The sequence below is a fragment of the Rhinopithecus bieti genome, unplaced genomic scaffold (assembly GCF_001698545.2).
Source record: "Rhinopithecus bieti isolate Rb0 unplaced genomic scaffold, ASM169854v2 scaffold_425, whole genome shotgun sequence".
Classification (NCBI taxonomy): domain Eukaryota; kingdom Metazoa; phylum Chordata; class Mammalia; order Primates; family Cercopithecidae; genus Rhinopithecus; species Rhinopithecus bieti.
The window spans coordinates 3,365,603-3,382,741 of NW_016803361.1; the positions used below are offsets into that span (position 1 = coordinate 3,365,603).

The 17,139-nt window shown below is 43.4% G+C and overlaps 1 protein-coding gene across 6 annotated transcripts in view; it reads left to right on the forward strand.

Annotated features, from left to right (window-relative positions):
- The first annotated feature begins 10,534 nt into the window (after window positions 1-10,534).
- Window positions 10,535-17,139, forward strand: part of CNNM1 (cyclin and CBS domain divalent metal cation transport mediator 1) — a 68,144-nt gene continuing 61,539 nt past the window's right edge. For all 6 annotated transcript variants that reach the window (XM_017880573.1, XM_017880593.1, XM_017880582.1 and 3 more), the window contains exon 1: window positions 10,535-12,884. In XM_017880573.1, coding sequence (XP_017736062.1) covers window positions 11,312-12,884 — 1,573 coding nt within the window. In that variant the 5' untranslated portion in view covers window positions 10,535-11,311. The remainder of the gene's footprint in view (window positions 12,885-17,139) is intronic.

Here is a 17,139-nt window from a genome sequence, read left to right on the forward strand (position 1 = left end):
TATTATTTTATATTATTTTACATATAATTATTTTATAATGGATATAATAATTATATCACATTATAAATGCCAGAAGAACAAGAATCTTTGGCAACATGGGGGTGCTTTTGACCCATACTTGGGGAATCATGAAAAGCTTAGAGAAACTTCAAAGCTGAGACCTAAAACATAAATAAGGAAGAGTTTTCTAAGTCAAGGAAAGTAGAGAGAGAAAATTTCAGGCAAAAGCCACAGTGTGTAGCAAGAGAAGACAAGAGAAAGCATGGCTCATTGGAGAAACTGAAACAAACTCAGTATGGCTGAATGGTAGCAGTGCAGGGAGTAGTTATGACTGTTGGTTCTGGAGGTAGCCTATCTGGGTTCAAATCCCACTTGCCACTACTGAGAAGCAGGAAGGGAGGGATAGAGGAGATAGAAGAGAGATTTTTTTTTAAAGGATACAAAATGACAGCTAGAGAGGAGAAATAAGTTCTTGTGTTCTATACCACTGTAGGATGACTATAGTTAACAATAATATATAGTTTAGTTTCAAATAGCTAGAAGGAGGATATTGAATGTTCCCAACACAAAGAAATGATAAATGTTTGAGATTATAGATATGCTAATTACCCTGATCTGATCACCATACAGTATATGTATCAAAACATCACGATGTACCTCATGAATATATACAATTTTTATTTGTCAATTTAAAAAATCAAGTTAATAAAATTAAATATCTTTAAAAGATTGGAAAAGGCAACTTGTGAAGGACTTGGGTAAGCCACATTAAGGGGTTTATCCTAAGAACAATAGAGCACCACTGGAAGGTTTTAAGCAGGGGATTAACATAATTAGATTTATATTGTATAAAGATTAGTCTCTGCATTGTAAAGAATGCTGGAGAGAAACAAAACAAGACTGGAGTCAGGAAAAATAGACTTGAAGAAGCCAAGGCCACCATGAGTGAACCAATGAAACCCCTCATAGATATGTTTTCATTCCTGTTAATAAAACAGTGAAGGCTGTTAATGTTAACATTCACCTACATGAATAATAGCAGTGTGTTCAAATATTTTCAATGTATCATCCCTCGCTTGCCAAAAACTTACCAGTTTTGACAAGATGATTGGAAATTTGTTTTGCTTCATTGCAGATAATCTGCAAACTAAGAAGATGTTGTCCCTATTGGCTCCTCCATCCAAATATGTCTTTCTGATTTTGTAACACAGGATTGTCTTTGATTCCCATTATCCTTTATCCCACAAGTTCACAGAGACAGAGTCACATGTATACTCAGTACAGAAAGGCCTTCGACACACTTTAGTCTATTATGCCTAGCTGAAGAGGTATTTCTTAATCCTTTAACCAGAATACAGGGTTATAGGTCTTGTTTCAGCCCATGATGCATAAGTTCATGACAAGGCACATGCCCTCAACTCTTCTTACACCAGCCCAACTCCCTGCCTCTTAATAGACCAGAAAACAAATCCTTGCTTTACTTCGTCTTAGCTTCCTTTGCCTCTCCCAAGCCTGTATCGCAAAAAGTTCAAATCTGATTCTTCTATATGTTTTCTCTCCTGTTTTTTTCCCCTTTTCCTCTCCCTAAACTGTCTCTTTTCCTCATTTCCCCAAAAGAAATGACTTAAGATCACACATTCTCAAATAGGGAGGCAAATTCTTATTTACCAGAATTTCTCATAGGAAAAAAGATAATAGTCCATAACTATCCAAGTAATTAATTCATTGCCTGTTCTCTAGACCCTGGGCAAGTCATACTGCTGAGATGCAAATCCCTGCTCAACCACTTACTTGCTGTGTGACCTTAGGCAAGTTATACTTAGTTGCTTTTCACTTCACTTTCCCTATCTGTAAGCTAGAGATAATGGTCCTATCTCATAGGGTTACTCTGAGGGTTAAGTGAGTTGATATATGTAAAATACTGAACAGAGTCAGGAATATTCTAAGAACTCAGTAAGTGCTGGCTATTACTGTATGCTGGGTACTGGGAATATAGCAATGAGTGAGATAGGAAAGATTCTTACTCTTCTGGACTTGATATCCTAATGAAGGGGAAGATAATAAACAATCAAGTAAATAAAGATAACTGCAGAGTATGATAATCTTATAAAGAGAATAATGGAGTGAGCATGGAGGCTTTAGGTTAGATGGTCATGGACAGAGGAAAGATGAGATGGAATCAACAATGCAAGGAGCTGGAGAAATAAGCAACAAATTCGAAGACCATAAGAACCATCAAAAGGATGGAAAGAGCTTGGAGAGATCTCAAAACAAGAGGCCAGTGTGGCTGACGATTGGTGAGCTCAGGGGAGAGTGGCAGAAGCTAAAGTCAACATTTACGTGAAGGCCATATTCAGCAGAACCATGTGTATCCTGTTAAGAGGCTGGATTTATTTTCAATGTCATGGGAAGACACTGAAGGGTATTAAGCAGGTAAATAATATTATCAGGTCTATGTTTTAAGAAGGCCCTTTCTAGATCTCTGTGAAATGCATTGCCCCAGGCAACCTGCTCAGCTAACAAAATTTTAGCACTGTCCAGGAACTTAAAGTTCATGAAAAGTCATCTCCAAAGTCCCTCCTATTCTAATAATCAGTGGTTCGATGCTGAAGTTGAAGAGACCTTTGATTTCTCAGCAACACAATCTAAGTACAGAGCTGTATTATTTCTTTTTCTGTTTGTGCCATTGGTTTTAAATGGTTGAGTCATGTCAAATAAATGCCTTTAATTGTTCTTGTTTCTTGCCTCCAAATTCCCAAATGCTAATCAACAATTTTCTGCTAATGAAGTGTCCAAAACTAAAAACAGCATCCCAGGTGCTATCTCACTAGGGCCAAACAGAAAGAGCTATTATCTCCCTGCTTTATGACAAGAGACCAATGTCATATTTTTCTCACAATATTATACAGCAGACATGTATCTAATTTGCTGTTTAGCATCACCCTAGGGCCTCTTACAGCTATTACTATTTTCCAGGTGTTGCCCGCCTCATGAAAAAATTTCTTTCCAATTATTTTTCCCCAGATGCTTCTGCTTGAAATTTTTCCAAGTTGAGTGTCATTCCCTCTGCCATATTGTTAATGTTTTATATAATTTATTTGGCTTTCCTGGTGTTTGCAACATGTCTTCTCTTAGGGTCATCTGAAAATTTCATTAACATGTTTGTGAACAGGATGTAGCTAGAAGGGAAGTGCTGAGGGACTCATCTTCTGTTCCTTTATTAGTTAGGTGTTGGTTCTAGAAATGGAGGAGCCCATTCATCAAAAGTAGAATTTGTCTCTACTCTTTCCTTACACACCCACACACACACACACTCCTTGACGTGAAAAAACCTCTATATCAGGGATCCCTAACATGGTGACCACAGACACGATAGCACACTGGGGTTCCCATGCACCCCTGTGATTGTATTCACAATAAATTCATATTGTTGTATCCTTGAGTAGATACGCAGTTTTCTAGGGAAAAGGCCAATCGCTCTCATTAGAATCTCATGGAGGGCCAGGTGTGGTGGCTCATGCTTGTAATCCCAGAAATTTGGGAGTCCGAGGCAGGTGGATCACTTGAAGTCAGGAGTTCGAGATCAGCCTGGTCAACATGGTGAAACTCCATCTCTACTAAAAATACAAAAAACTAGCTGGGCATGGTGGCACACACCTGTAATTACAGCTACTCAGGAGGCTGAGGCAGGAGAATCACTTAAACTCAGAAGGCGGAGGTTGCAGTGAGCCAACATGGCGCCACTGCACTCCAACCTGGATGGACGACAGAGTGAGACTGTCTCACACACACAAAAAAGAATCTCATGGGAGTGTGTAAACTGCAAAAAGGTTAAGAACCATTGTTTTATATCATTGTTTCCCAAAGACTGAGCCAACAGTCAGCTCAATTGGAATCACATGGGATGCTTAGTAAAATGCAGATTCTTGGGTCCTGTTCTAGACATACATAATAGAAATGGAGATAGGAATGTCAATTATTTTTGACTGAGATAAGTACATTAATTGTACAAAATTTAAAAGGCCAAAAAGTCTCCTATCCCTGTGTCCTAGCTACCAGTTTCTTTTCAGAGAGGCAACCACTGTTACCGGTTTTCTGTGTAATTTTTAGAACCTGAAAAAAACAAAAGAACAAAGAAAACAACAACAGCCACCACCACAAACTCCCCACATGATTTATATGACATTTATGACAATAAAATTTGAGAACCATTGCTCTGTAAAGAGAAAGAATGAATGTTTAACTGCACTGAAGACTGTCTCAATCAGACTTTTTCCCCTACCCATTTAAGAGCCCGATTATCCTGACAAACAACACTCAAAGCCAATTACATATATACAACTTTCCATTCTTTCATCTCCTCTCAGTAAAGAAAGCATCTTCAGTCTTTTCTCTGTTTGGCTAGAGTTTATCACCTCTGCTTCTGGCTCTCTGTTGACCTAGTCTGATAGGCCACCTGATCCGGGTGTTGAATAAACTGGTAGCCAAAGTGGGATTGACCTTCTGACTGCCCAGATGCTGGGGATTACTCATTCCCTCCAGAAAAACTTCTTAACCTTTTTGGTAAAACAAAAAACCTCCCTAGCCTAGGCAGCTTCTCTTACTAACTGATAGAAACAGCATATCTCAGAAATGCTGTACACAAAATTAATCATTTATTGTGGGCATTAACAAGTCTAGATTGTCTTGTACCTGCTCTACTGGCAGGTGTAGAAGCAGCCGGCTCTGTGCTGTGGAATGGAAGCTGTATTTCTCAGCTTCTGCTTGAGTTGGGTCCAGAGATTTAAGCACAGTAAAGCCTAGGTTCATGTTTCCATGTGTGAAGTTCTGTTGAATGTGAAATGTCCTATAAAAGAGAACAGATGTACTTTAAATGCCAATTCAAAACTTTAGCTCCCAATTTCACACCTGAAATTATAACAAATATATGAAGAGAGGCACAAGGTTGCTAGGAATCAGGGACATTTAAATTGAAAGAATGAGGTAACACTTCATGCCCATCAGCTTAGCCAAATTGGAAAGTGAGCAAAACCAAATGCAGGCTATGATGTAGGAAAACAGAAAACCTTAGGCGCTACTGGTGGAGAGGCAATTCTGAGTGAATGCATACACTGTGGCCCAACAGTCCCATGGCAGCTACATCCTAAAGGAATTGCCTCACAGATCCAGTAGGACCATGGTCAAGGATTTCCCTGTGGCTCTATTTGTAGTAGTGGGAAGTAACCTAAGTGTCCATCTCCAAAGGAATGGATAAAAATAACGTTCTGGCTATACACTATGGAACACCATGCAGCATTTAGAACACCAAACCAGGTGTATGTTCAGCAACATGAACAGATTTTACACAAAGAGTGTTGTGTGAAAATGTAATAAGCAGCACAAGTTCTATAATAATTTTATGAAAATTTAAAACACATTTATAGGCAGAAAGTAGATTAGTAGTTGCTGGAGGCTTGGGGCAGGGATTGGAGAGAAACTGTGAATGGGTACAGGATTTATTTTAGGTGTGATGAAAATGTTCTGGAATTAGATCATGGTGATTGTTGAACAAGTTTGTAAATATTCTTAAAAAATTAAATCACTGAATTTTACACTTTAAAGGGTCAATTTGGCTGAGTGCAGTGGTGCAGACCTGTAATCCCAGAATTTTGGAAGGCCAAGGTGGAAGAATCACTTGAGCCCGGGGATTTGAGACCAGCCTAGGCAACATGAAGAGACTCCATCTCTACAAAAGTTTTTTTGATTTTTAACAGAATTAGCTGAACATCGTGGTGTGCACCTGTAGTCCCAGCTACCGGAGAGGATCACTTGAGGCCAGGAGGTGAAGAGGGCAGTGAACTATGATCATGCCACTGCACTACAGGCAAGGTGACAGAACAAGACAGAACGTAAAATAAAAAGGTGAATTTTATGGTATGTAATTTGTATCTCAATAAAGGAAAAACACAAACCAATACTAAGTATTCTACAAGGATACATACATTCTTAAGGATATATCAATCAATATTGGAGTGGCTATCTGAAAGGGGAAGGGATGAGATTGGGGATTAGAATGGGGTAAGAGAGGCTTTTTATAGCTGATGATGCTAGTGTACCATCAATTATCAACTGAGGAAGATGATTAACTCAATTCTCTGTGCCTGTGATAAAACTAACAAACACACACCACCAACAACAACAACTGAGGGTGGGAGGAGGGAAGGAAAAAGGAAAAGCAAGTTTATAGTTTTAGTGAGGGAAAATGTGCTATAATGAGGAATAAAAAAAAAGTTTAGAGTCTACAGTGGTAAGAACATTGTAAGTGCAACTGGCCAGGCACAGTGGCTCACACCTGTAATCCCAGCACTTTGGGAGGCTGAGGCAGGCGGATCACTTGAGGACAGAAGTTCGAGACCAGCCTGACCAACATGGTGGAAGCCCATCTCTACTAAAAATACAAAAAAAAAATTTAGCCAGGCAAGGTGGTGCATGCCTATAATCCCAGCTACTCAGGAGGCTGAGGTACAAGAATCACTGGAACCTGGGAGGCGGAGGTTGCAGTGAGCCAAGATTGCCCCACCATACTCCAGCCTGGGCAACAGGGCAAGACTCTCTCAAAAAAAAAAAAAAAAAAAGTAAGTGCAACTGTGTGAAACGATGTATGTAAACAAACAAAAGTACAACAGATTGCTATAATGTAGTGTTGTGTAAAATAGTGTGGTGTATTGGCAGTGCCTTGGCCATCCATTGTATAATCTTGGACACCAGTATACTTAATTTCTCTGTAGCTCAGCCTCCTCATGTAAAATGGAAATTATAATAATAATACCTACTTCCAAAGGTTCTTACGAGAATTAAAAGAGTTAATCTATGCATGATATATAGTGAGCCTTCTGTAAAGGTTACCTGGTATTACTATTTTCCTAACTTTTGGAACTGTTTACCTTGGACTCAAACTATGTGTCTCATTGAGCTCCATTAGCCATTAATCATGTGACTTTCACAAAGTCACCCAATCCGAACCTCAATTTTCTCATCTATTGTGAGAATTAAAAGGGATAATGTACTTGGCACATGGCAAACACTCGATAAATGCTAACAGGCCAGGCATGGTGGCTCATGCCTATAACCTAGCACTTTGGGAGGCCGAGGTGGGCAGATCATATGAGGTCAGGAGTTCAAGACCAGCGTGGCCAACATGGCAAAACCTCGTCTCTCTCTACTAAAAATACAAAAATTAGCCGGGAGTGGTGGCGTGCTTCTGTAATCCCAGCTACTCAGGAAGCTGAGGCACAAAAATCACTTGAACCCAGAGGCGAAGGTTGCAGTGAGCAGAGATCACGCCACTGCACTCCAGCTTGGGCAACAGAGCAAGACCCTGCCTCGAAAAAAAAAAAAAGAGCTAACAGATTATATTATTAGGAATATTACTAATACACTGTCATAGTTTTAAAGTACAAAAAAGGAATAGAAGATATAAAATTTAATAATTTTATGTTCTTCCTATGTATAAATTCTTCCATTTTTATAACATCTAATTTTTGTGGATAGAGTTCCCAGACCCTCTTCTCTAGATGATGAGTCCCATACACCCTCAGGGCACTTTGAACAGCTCCTTCATGGGAGTAATTAATTAATTAGGCAGCTAGGCAATTTCTGGTTTATGTCTGTCTTCCTCAGGAGAATCTAAGCTCCAAGATGACAAAGATGGTGTCGGCTATGCCCAATATCTAGCACAAGGCCTGGCACTTTGTTGATTAACAAATATTTATGGAATGGATGAACAAGAAATGAAATAAACAAAAGCATTTTAGCATGTACGTTCTGAAATAACATAGTCATGATATTAAAGGTAAGTATTATTTCCTCCGTCTCTCCAAGAAGAGAGGAAGTGCCCATCTTGTGAGCTAAGAAGACAGTAAACATTCAGATTCTGGGGAGCTATTTTTGGCAGCTCTTCCTTAGGAGAATCACACTGCCTGAACCTGTCCCCAGGAATCCCTTCAGTTACAGCAGAGCTCTGGAAACCCAGTACTTTTCCAGAACCTCCTGTTCAGTAAAAGGAAAAGTACTCAGTCTCTCTAGATTATCTTCACACAGTGTACATTAGCCCTTACTGACTCATGAAAGGGTAGGGAGCTTAAAACTGTCTTTCACTTCGCAAATGAGGAAATGAGCCCAGAAAAGTGGATTGATTTTCCAAGCCTAACACTTGTTAATAATAGAGCTGGTGCAATTGGGAATAGGCTCATTCTTACAGTTCTCTCTCTTTCTCAATACATCTGTAATACATATATATTTGATTTATTTAAATTACATTTACGAAAGATTTTTTATTGCATTGGGGAAAAAGCCCTTGATGTGTTAAGTAACAGGAGCTGACTAGATTATATATATGATACATATTCAATTATAAAATATATAATTATATGGAGAGCACATATGTGTATGTGTGTATGTATTTCTCAATTACTTATCTATGTAGAAAATGTAAAAAGGAGTACAAAAAATGTTAACAGTGTTTACCTCTGGTTGGTGGGTCATAGTGTATTTTTATTTATGTTTTTCTGCATTAAAAGTTTTGTTAATAAGCATGTAATACTTTATAACCAGAAATTTCAGTTTTTTAATTCCTGTTCTAATAGTTTTTAAATATTTTATTTCAGTCAGCTCTACCAGGTAGAGGGAGCATCAACCTAGGGTCCAAACAAGTTCTACCAGTCATTCTGTCTCTTAAGTAGCCCATGCAAGAAGCAGCTTATAGTGGACAGGATCTAGTGTATTTTGAGACAATGGCATGTCACAAATGCCATGGAAAATGAGATTTCACACATAGGGATGATTTTTTACACTAAACAGAGGTGCCAAGGGTCGTATGTAAAATAACTCTTCCTTTTTAATTTATTAATTATTTTGAGAGACAAGGTTTCATGCTGTTGTCCAGGCTGGAGTGCAGTGATACGATCATAGATCACTGCAGCTTCGAATTCCTGGGCTCAAGTGATCCTCTTGCTGCAGCCTCCCAAGTAGATGAAACTACAAGCATGTGTCACCATGCCTGGCTAATTTTTTTAATTTTTAATTTTTTAGAGACAGGGTCTCCCTTCGTTGCTCCGGCTGGTCTCTAACTCCTGGCCTCAAGAGATCCTCCCACTTCCGCCTACCAAGTAGCTGGGATTACTATATTTTAAAATGTAATACAGACTTATAAATTTACCCAAGAGAAATAAAATTTATGTTCTCACAAAACTATCACACAAATGATTATAGCCACTTTATTAATAATTGCTAAAAACTGGAAATAACTCAAATATTCTTTATTGAATGGATAAACAAACTGTGACATGTCCATATAATGGAATGCTACTCAGCCATACAAAAGGATGAACTACTGAAAATCACAACAACATAGATGAATCGTAAATGCATTATGCTAACTTAGTAAAGGAAGGGAGACCCAAAAAGGCTACAGACCATATTCTCCATTTATATGACATTCCAGAAAAGAAAACTATAGGGGAGAACAGATCAGCAGTTCCCAGAGGATAAGACGGAGGGAGGGGTTGACTACAATAGGACAGTAAGAGAATTGGCAGGGGGGTGGTGGTGATGGAATTACTTTTTATTGTGATGGTTACATATATATGCATTTGTCAAAATTCATAGAACAGTACACCAAAAAGTGAATTTTACTATATAAAGTTTAAAATAAATGTATAAAAATAATATAGTCCCAGGGTAAATTCAAACAATACAAGGAATTTAATAAGAAAGTCTCCCTCCTAGGTCTTTGTGATAATAGATCTGTATTTTGGTTGCAGTGATGGTCACATATATCCATACACGTGATAAAATGATAGAGAACTATACACACACACATTACACCAATATCAACTTCCTGCTTTTGATATTGTACTATCATTAAGATGTAACCGGCCAGGCGCAGTGGCTTACGCCTGTAATCCCAGCACTTTGGGAGGCCAAGTCAGGCAGATCACCTTAGGTCAGGAGTTTGAGACCAGCCTGGTCAATATGGTAAAACCCCGTCTCTACTTAAAAAAAAAAAAACCACAAAAATTAGCCGGGCGCGGTGGCGAGCGCCTGTAATCCCAGCTATGGAGGCTGAGGTAGGAGAATCGCTTGAACCTGGAAGGCGGAGGTTGCAGTGAGCCGAGATCCCGCCACTGCACTTCAGCCTAGGCAACAAGAGCGAAACTCCATCTCAAAATTAATTAATTAATTAATTAATTAAAAAATAAATAAAAGATGTAACCAGTGGGTCGCGGTGGCTCATGCCTGTAATCCCAGCACTCTGGGAGGCCAAGGCAGATGGATCACTTGAAGTCAGGGGTTCGAGACCAGCTTGGCCAACAGGGTAAGACCCTGTCTCTACTAAAAATACAAAAATTAGCTGGGCATGGTGGCGCACGCCTGTAATTCCAGCTACTTAGGAGGCTGAGGTAGGAGAATCGCTTGAACCCGGGAGGTGAAGGTTGCAGTGAGCCAAGATTGTGCCACTGCACTCCACCCTGGGTGACAGAGCAAGACTCCATCTCAAAATAAATAAATAAATAAATCTCATATAAATGTATGTGTACAAATTTATGCATAAATACTTTTAACACAAATGGTAGCATATTATACTTGCTGTTCTGCACCTCACATTGTTTCCCCAATGACTTCGGAGATTTTTTTCCATATCACATATACAATGGATCCACCTCATTATTTTTTCTTGCCACATAGTATTCCATTGCACAGTGGTTTCATTTATTTCAACAGTTTCTTATTGATGGAAATTTTGATCTTAAGTAAGAATTGAACTTAAATAATTCAGAAATTTTTAGAATAATGAAAGTAGGCTGGAGTTGAGGGTAAAAGTTTTCACATATTCAAGACTTGACTCCAGAATATTCTTTTGACCAGAAGGGGGAATGCAAGTGGCAGGAGAAGCGAAAAGCTGGGAAATTTCCCGGGCCAATAGGGAAGCAGTGCAACCGGCAGGGAATTACTGCCGGGTAGGAGTTCGCAGAGGGGCACCTTACTTTTGGAGTAGGAGGCCGTGTTGCAAGCCGAGACTTTTCAGACTGCAGCTCAGATGTATCGAAGTGTGTACCGGCTACGCACAGTGTGGTGATGCCTGGCCACCTCCAGCCTCCCGCGGGGACCCCCTGCCCAGGCGGAGTCTGAATGCCCACCGCCACCAGCCCACGCGCGCAGTGGGCGTACACGTGGTGACCTGCCTGCGGCTGGGTTCCCGGCTCCGGCTCCTCCTCCCGCCAGCTCTCGCTCGGCTTTCTGCAGTATCACGTGCAGCAGCGCTGGTTGCAGGATGGCGGCGGCCGCGGCGGCGGCAGCAGCGGTGGGTGTCAGGCTCCGGGACTGCTGCAGCCGAGGCGCTGTGCTTCTGCTCTTCTTTTCCCTGTCTCCTCGGCCCCCGGCCGCCGCCGCCTGGCTGCTGGGCCTGCGGCCAGAGGACACTGCTGGAGGCCGCGTGTCCCTGGAAGGGGGCACCCTGCGCGCCGCCGAAGGCACCAGCTTCCTCCTGCGTGTCTATTTCCAGCCAGGACCGCCGGCGACCGCCGCACCGGTGCCCTCACCGACCTTCTCCTCGGGGGAGAATGGCACCGGCGACTGGGCTCCGCGGCTCGTGTTCATCGAGGAGCCACCGGGCGGTAGCAGCGTGGCCCCTAGCGCGGTCCCCACGCGCCCCCCGGGACCGCAGCGCTGCCGGGAGCAGAGCGACTGGGCATCGGACGTAGAAGTCCTGGGGCCCTTGCGTCCCGGGGGCGTGGCAGGCTCGGCCCTGGTCCAGGTGCGAGTGCGGGAGCTGCGCAAGGGCGAGGCGGAGCGGGGCGGCGCGGGCGGTGGCGGGAAGCTCTTTTCGCTCTGCGCCTGGGATGGGCGCGCGTGGCACCACCACGGCGCCGCCGGCGGCTTCCTGCTGCGCGTCCGCCCGCGATTGTACGGCCCAGGCGGGGACCTGCTGCCCCCTGCGTGGCTGCGGGCGCTCGGGGCGCTCCTGCTGCTAGCCTTGTCGGCCCTGTTCAGCGGCCTGCGCCTGAGCCTGCTGTCGCTGGACCCGGTGGAGTTACGGGTGCTGCGGAACAGCGGCTCGGCCGCCGAGCAGGAGCAGGCGCGCCGCGTGCAGGCCGTTCGCGGCAGGGGGACCCATCTGCTCTGCACCCTGCTCCTGGGCCAAGCCGGAGCCAACGCGGCCCTGGCTGGCTGGCTGTACGCCTCGCTGCCGCCGGGCGTCGGGGGCACTGGGGAAGACTACAGCGAAGAGGGGATCCACTTCCCTTGGCTGCCGGCGCTCGTGTGCACCGGCGCGGTATTCCTGGGCGCCGAAATCTGCCCCTACTCAGTGTGTTCGCGGCACGGGCTGGCCATCGCCTCGCACAGCGTGTGCCTGACCCGGCTTCTGATGGCAGCCGCCTTCCCCGTGTGCTACCCGCTGGGCCGCCTGCTGGACTGGGCGCTGCGCCAGGAGATAAGCACCTTCTACACGCGGGAAAAGCTGCTGGAGACGTTGCGGGCCGCAGACCCCTACAGCGACCTGGTGAAGGAGGAGCTCAACATCATACAGGGTGCCCTGGAGCTGCGCACCAAAGTGGTGGAGGAGGTGCTAACCCCCCTGGGAGACTGCTTCATGCTGCGCTCAGACGCGGTACTCGACTTCGCCACTGTCTCCGAGATCCTGCGCAGCGGCTACACTCGCATCCCAGTGTATGAGGGCGACCAGCGGCACAACATTGTGGACATTTTATTTGTCAAGGACTTGGCCTTCGTAGACCCCGACGACTGCACCCCGCTCCTCACTGTCACCCGCTTCTACAACCGGCCCCTGCATTGTGTTTTCAATGACACCCGACTGGACACGGTACTGGAGGAGTTTAAGAAGGGTGAGCAGGAGTCTATCTTCTCCCCCAACTCCTATCCCCTTCAAAGGTTTTATCCTTTCCTAACCACGTGAGGCTCTAGGTACCCAAAGCAATTTCTCTCCTATGGTACCGAAACCCCAAGGAAGACTCTACCACTTGGCTCCCTGGCTATTTTCATCTCACTTCTACCTCACTTCTTGCTCCTGATTGAGCCCCAGGCCTCTTCCCCTCTACTTGACTCACAAGATGCAACATATTCCTTATTTGTTCCATTCCACTAGTGTTTTTCCAAAGCCTACCAAGTGTCAGATACTGTGTAGGTCGGAGATAGCCCTTGAAGGTCATTGCATAGCTCCCCACCTATTACAGGAGGCACCTCTACAGACTCCCATACAAGCAGCCTTTGCTTTAAACTCCCAGGGCTGAAAGCTATTTACAGAGCAAACTAGTCCCATTGCTGGACAGCTCCAGTGGCTGACAATGTCTTCCCCATATAGAGCAGAAATTTGTGTCTCCAAATCCTCCTAACTCTTCTGCCTTTTGAATCATGTAGACTAAACCCAAACACCTTAGACATTCTTCCCCATATTTAACTTCCCATCAGGTATTGGCTGCACACATATCAAGTACTCAGGTTCAGGGCCTGGCGCGGTGGCTCATGCTTGTAATCCCATCACTTTGGGAAGCTCAGGCGGGAGGATTACTTGAGCCCAAGAGTTCAAAGCTGCAGGAGCTGTAATCCCACCACTATACAAAAGAACAAGACGCTGTCTTTGAGCGGGGGGGAAGTACTCAGGTTGGGGGTTAAAAGTTGACTAAGGCAGTAGGATCCTTGTAATTCTAAGAACTGTGGTCCTGTGAAATAGGATAGATCTGGACCTGAAGAAATATTCTGGGTAGAGGAGATCCTAAAAAACTTGCATACCCAGGCCGGGCGCGGTGGCTCAAGCCTCTAATCCCAGCACTTTGGGAGGCCGAGACGGGCGGATCACGAGGTCAGGAGATCGAAACCATCCTGGCTAACACGGTGAAACCCCGTCTCTACTAAAAAAAACATGAAAACTAGCCGGGCGAGGTGGCGGGCGCCTGTAGTCCCAGCTACTCCGGAGGCTGAGGCAGGAGAATGGCGTGAACCCGGGAGGCGGAGCTTGCAGTGAGCTGAGATCCGGCCACTGCACTCCAGCCTGGGCGACAGAGACTCCGTCTCAAAAAAAAGAAAAAGAAAACTTGCATACCCAAATGAGTGGGGTTTCTTTCAGCGCAGTCACCATCCTCCAACCCTCCTCCCCAAACTCAAGCTTGATGTCATGCTTATAACATGTTTACTTAATGTCTGAGTTTGTCTTCAGAAAGTGCCTTCTGGTGACTATAAATTCACTCAAGAAAAATCAGCCTGGATACATTAGAGTCACTCTTCTTGGCATTACACAGTTTGACTGCCCCCCTAGTTCACCAGATTTGGCCCAGAACCCTTGATTGTTTTTTAAAATCAAATCTACTTTCAAGAGTCAACATTGAGAGCATTCAAAAGACTATCTCATAAACCCTGAAAGCAACTCCAGACATCATAATTTGAAAACAGGGACATAATTAGAATAAGTGTAGAACTTTCCAGAATGACTCCTTTGAAGGAGGCACTCATCTGATATGAGTTGGAATGTTATCAAAAACAAAAACCAAAAAATCAATCCCTTGACTTCAGATTCAGGCTTCAGATCTAGCTTCCTTGTGGCTAGCAGTACTCTCATTTGACTGCATTTTGTATAAATTTTTTTGTCAAAAATGTAATACATGATAATTTGAGCCCAAGGCTGCAGTGAGCTGTGATTGTGCCACTGAACTGTAGCCTGGGTTACAGAGCAAGACCCTGTCTCAAAAAAGAAAGAAAGAAAGTGAGAAAGAGAGAGAAGATGGAAGGAAGGAAGGAAGGGAGGAAGGGAGGGAGGACAGGAAAGGAAAGGAAAGGAAAGGAAAGGAAAGGAAAGGAAAGGAAAGGAAAGGAAAAAGGGAAGGGAAGGGAAGGGAAAATTCAATCTCACTACTTTAACGTCATAAATAATCTTTAGAACTTTGAATACAAACAAATCTGGGGTCTTGTTCCTGCCACAATATTTTGAAATCATATTAAATATTAAAATGTAGCCTGGGAGGGGGGAAAAGGTCTAAAAGCTACTTTCAGTCTCAGATTTGAGAGAACAGCCCTAGACTTTGTGTTGGTATGATGAAAAGGGAGAGAAATGTATATATGGCAGCTATTTTAGTCCATTTTCGGCTGCTGTCTCACCCTGTTCAGTCCATCTCACCTTAATCCTTGCATTCATAGTTCCCACTGCAACTTGAGGTTCATCTATCCACTCTTAGAATTGTGCTGATATTTTGTGTATCTTACAGAAGTAGGGTCTTAGATCTGGGCATTGGGGGGCATAAACCACAGAAATTTCTTTTGTCAAAGTTCTGGAGGCTAGCAGTCCGAGATCAAGGTGTCTAGGCAGGTTTGGTTTCTTCTGAGGCCGCTCTCCTTGGCTTGCAGTCACCACTTTCTAACTGTGTCCTGACATGGTATTTCCTCTGTATGCATGCATCCCTGGTGTCTCCTTGTGTGACCAAATTTTCTCTTCTAGCAGGGACACCAGTCAGATTAGATTAGGCCCACCCTACTGGCTTCATTTTAACTCAGTCACCTCTTAAAAGTGATGGTTAAGATACGGAGCAGTGTGTCATTGTCATATGCTGGCAGAAGATCTTTTAAATGAAACTCCTATGAACTCATTCATTCACTTGTTTAGGTTTTTTTGTTTGTTTTTTTGTTCGTTTGTTTGAGACAGAGTTTCACTCTGTCGCCCAGGCTGGAATGCAGTGGCACCATCTCGGCTCACTGCAACCTCTGTCTCCTGGGTTCAAGCAATTCTTCTGCCTCAGCCTCTCAAGTAGCTGTGAGTACAGGAGTACACCACCAGGCCTGGCTAATTTTTGTATTTTTAGTAGAGAGCCACTGCACCCAGCCTCATTTAGTATTTTTTAAACATCTGTATAGTTTTAGGCAACCGGGGAGACAAGAAGACTGTCCTCAGGAGGTTAGCAATATACAGGGCATAATGAGCAATGTTTTGAAGCAGGAATTGTCATATCAACTCTTATATCCCCAGCACCTTACACAGTGCCTTGTACATAGTAAGCTGTTCCAAAAAGTTGATATTGATCTGAAATGAATCCCTGTTCAGAGTTTCTAAACCTGGTCTGAAAAAAGTTCCTTTAGTGTTCTATTAATAGCTACTTTGTTTTTAGGTAGATCACTAAAGAGAAGAAAGCCATTACAGAGAATACTATGCCGAGGAAGATATTTCCACTCCTTTCATAGCCTGGCTACTTCCTCAAAGTAAGGTCCATGAAAGAGCAGCATGAGTCTCACCTGGGAACATATTAGAAATGCAGAATTTTATGCCTTACCCTAAATCCACTGAATGAAAATCTGCATTCTAGCAAGCCTCCAGGTGGCTCCTATGTGACATTAAAGTTTGAGAAGCATTGCCTTCAGAGACTCCTTATTAACATAGTGGTCATTTTCTTTAGGAGTTATACATTTGCACCGTAGGTTAGGAGATGAAAGCTGGGTTGAACTGCTTTTCTTTGCCTTTAAAAATAACTTTTTTGGCTGGGTGCGGTGGCTCACGCCTGTAATCCCAGCACTTTGGGAGGCCGAGATGGGTGGATCACCTGAGGTCAGGAGTTGGTGACCAGCCTGGCCAACATGGTGAAACCTCATCTCTACTAAAAATACAAAAATTAGCCAGGTGTGGTGGGACACACCTGTAATCCCAGTTAATTGGGAGGCTGAGACAGGAGAATTGCTGAGATAGGAGGCGGAGGTTGCAGTGAGCCGAGATCGCACCACTGTACTCCAGCCTGGGTGATAGAACAAGACTCTCTCTCAAAATAATAATTAATTAAAAAATAATTTTTAAAGCAGGTCTTTAATAGCTCTTCCATTTTTCTTACTTCCTTGCATCTCAAGTAACTTAACCACCAACAAATCCCTTAGAAGGTAGAAGAAGAAAATGATGATATTAATACAAGCCACAGTTACCATTAATTGAGCACCATCAGTTCTTCTAGGCACCATGCCAGGCCCTTTACATACTCAGAACAACCCTCCTGGGTAGATGTGATTAACCCCATTTTACAGATGAAGAAACTAAAGCTCGGATCAATAACATGACTTGTACAACTTTCCATAACTAATAACTGACTGAATTGTGATGTGAACTACATCTGTAGG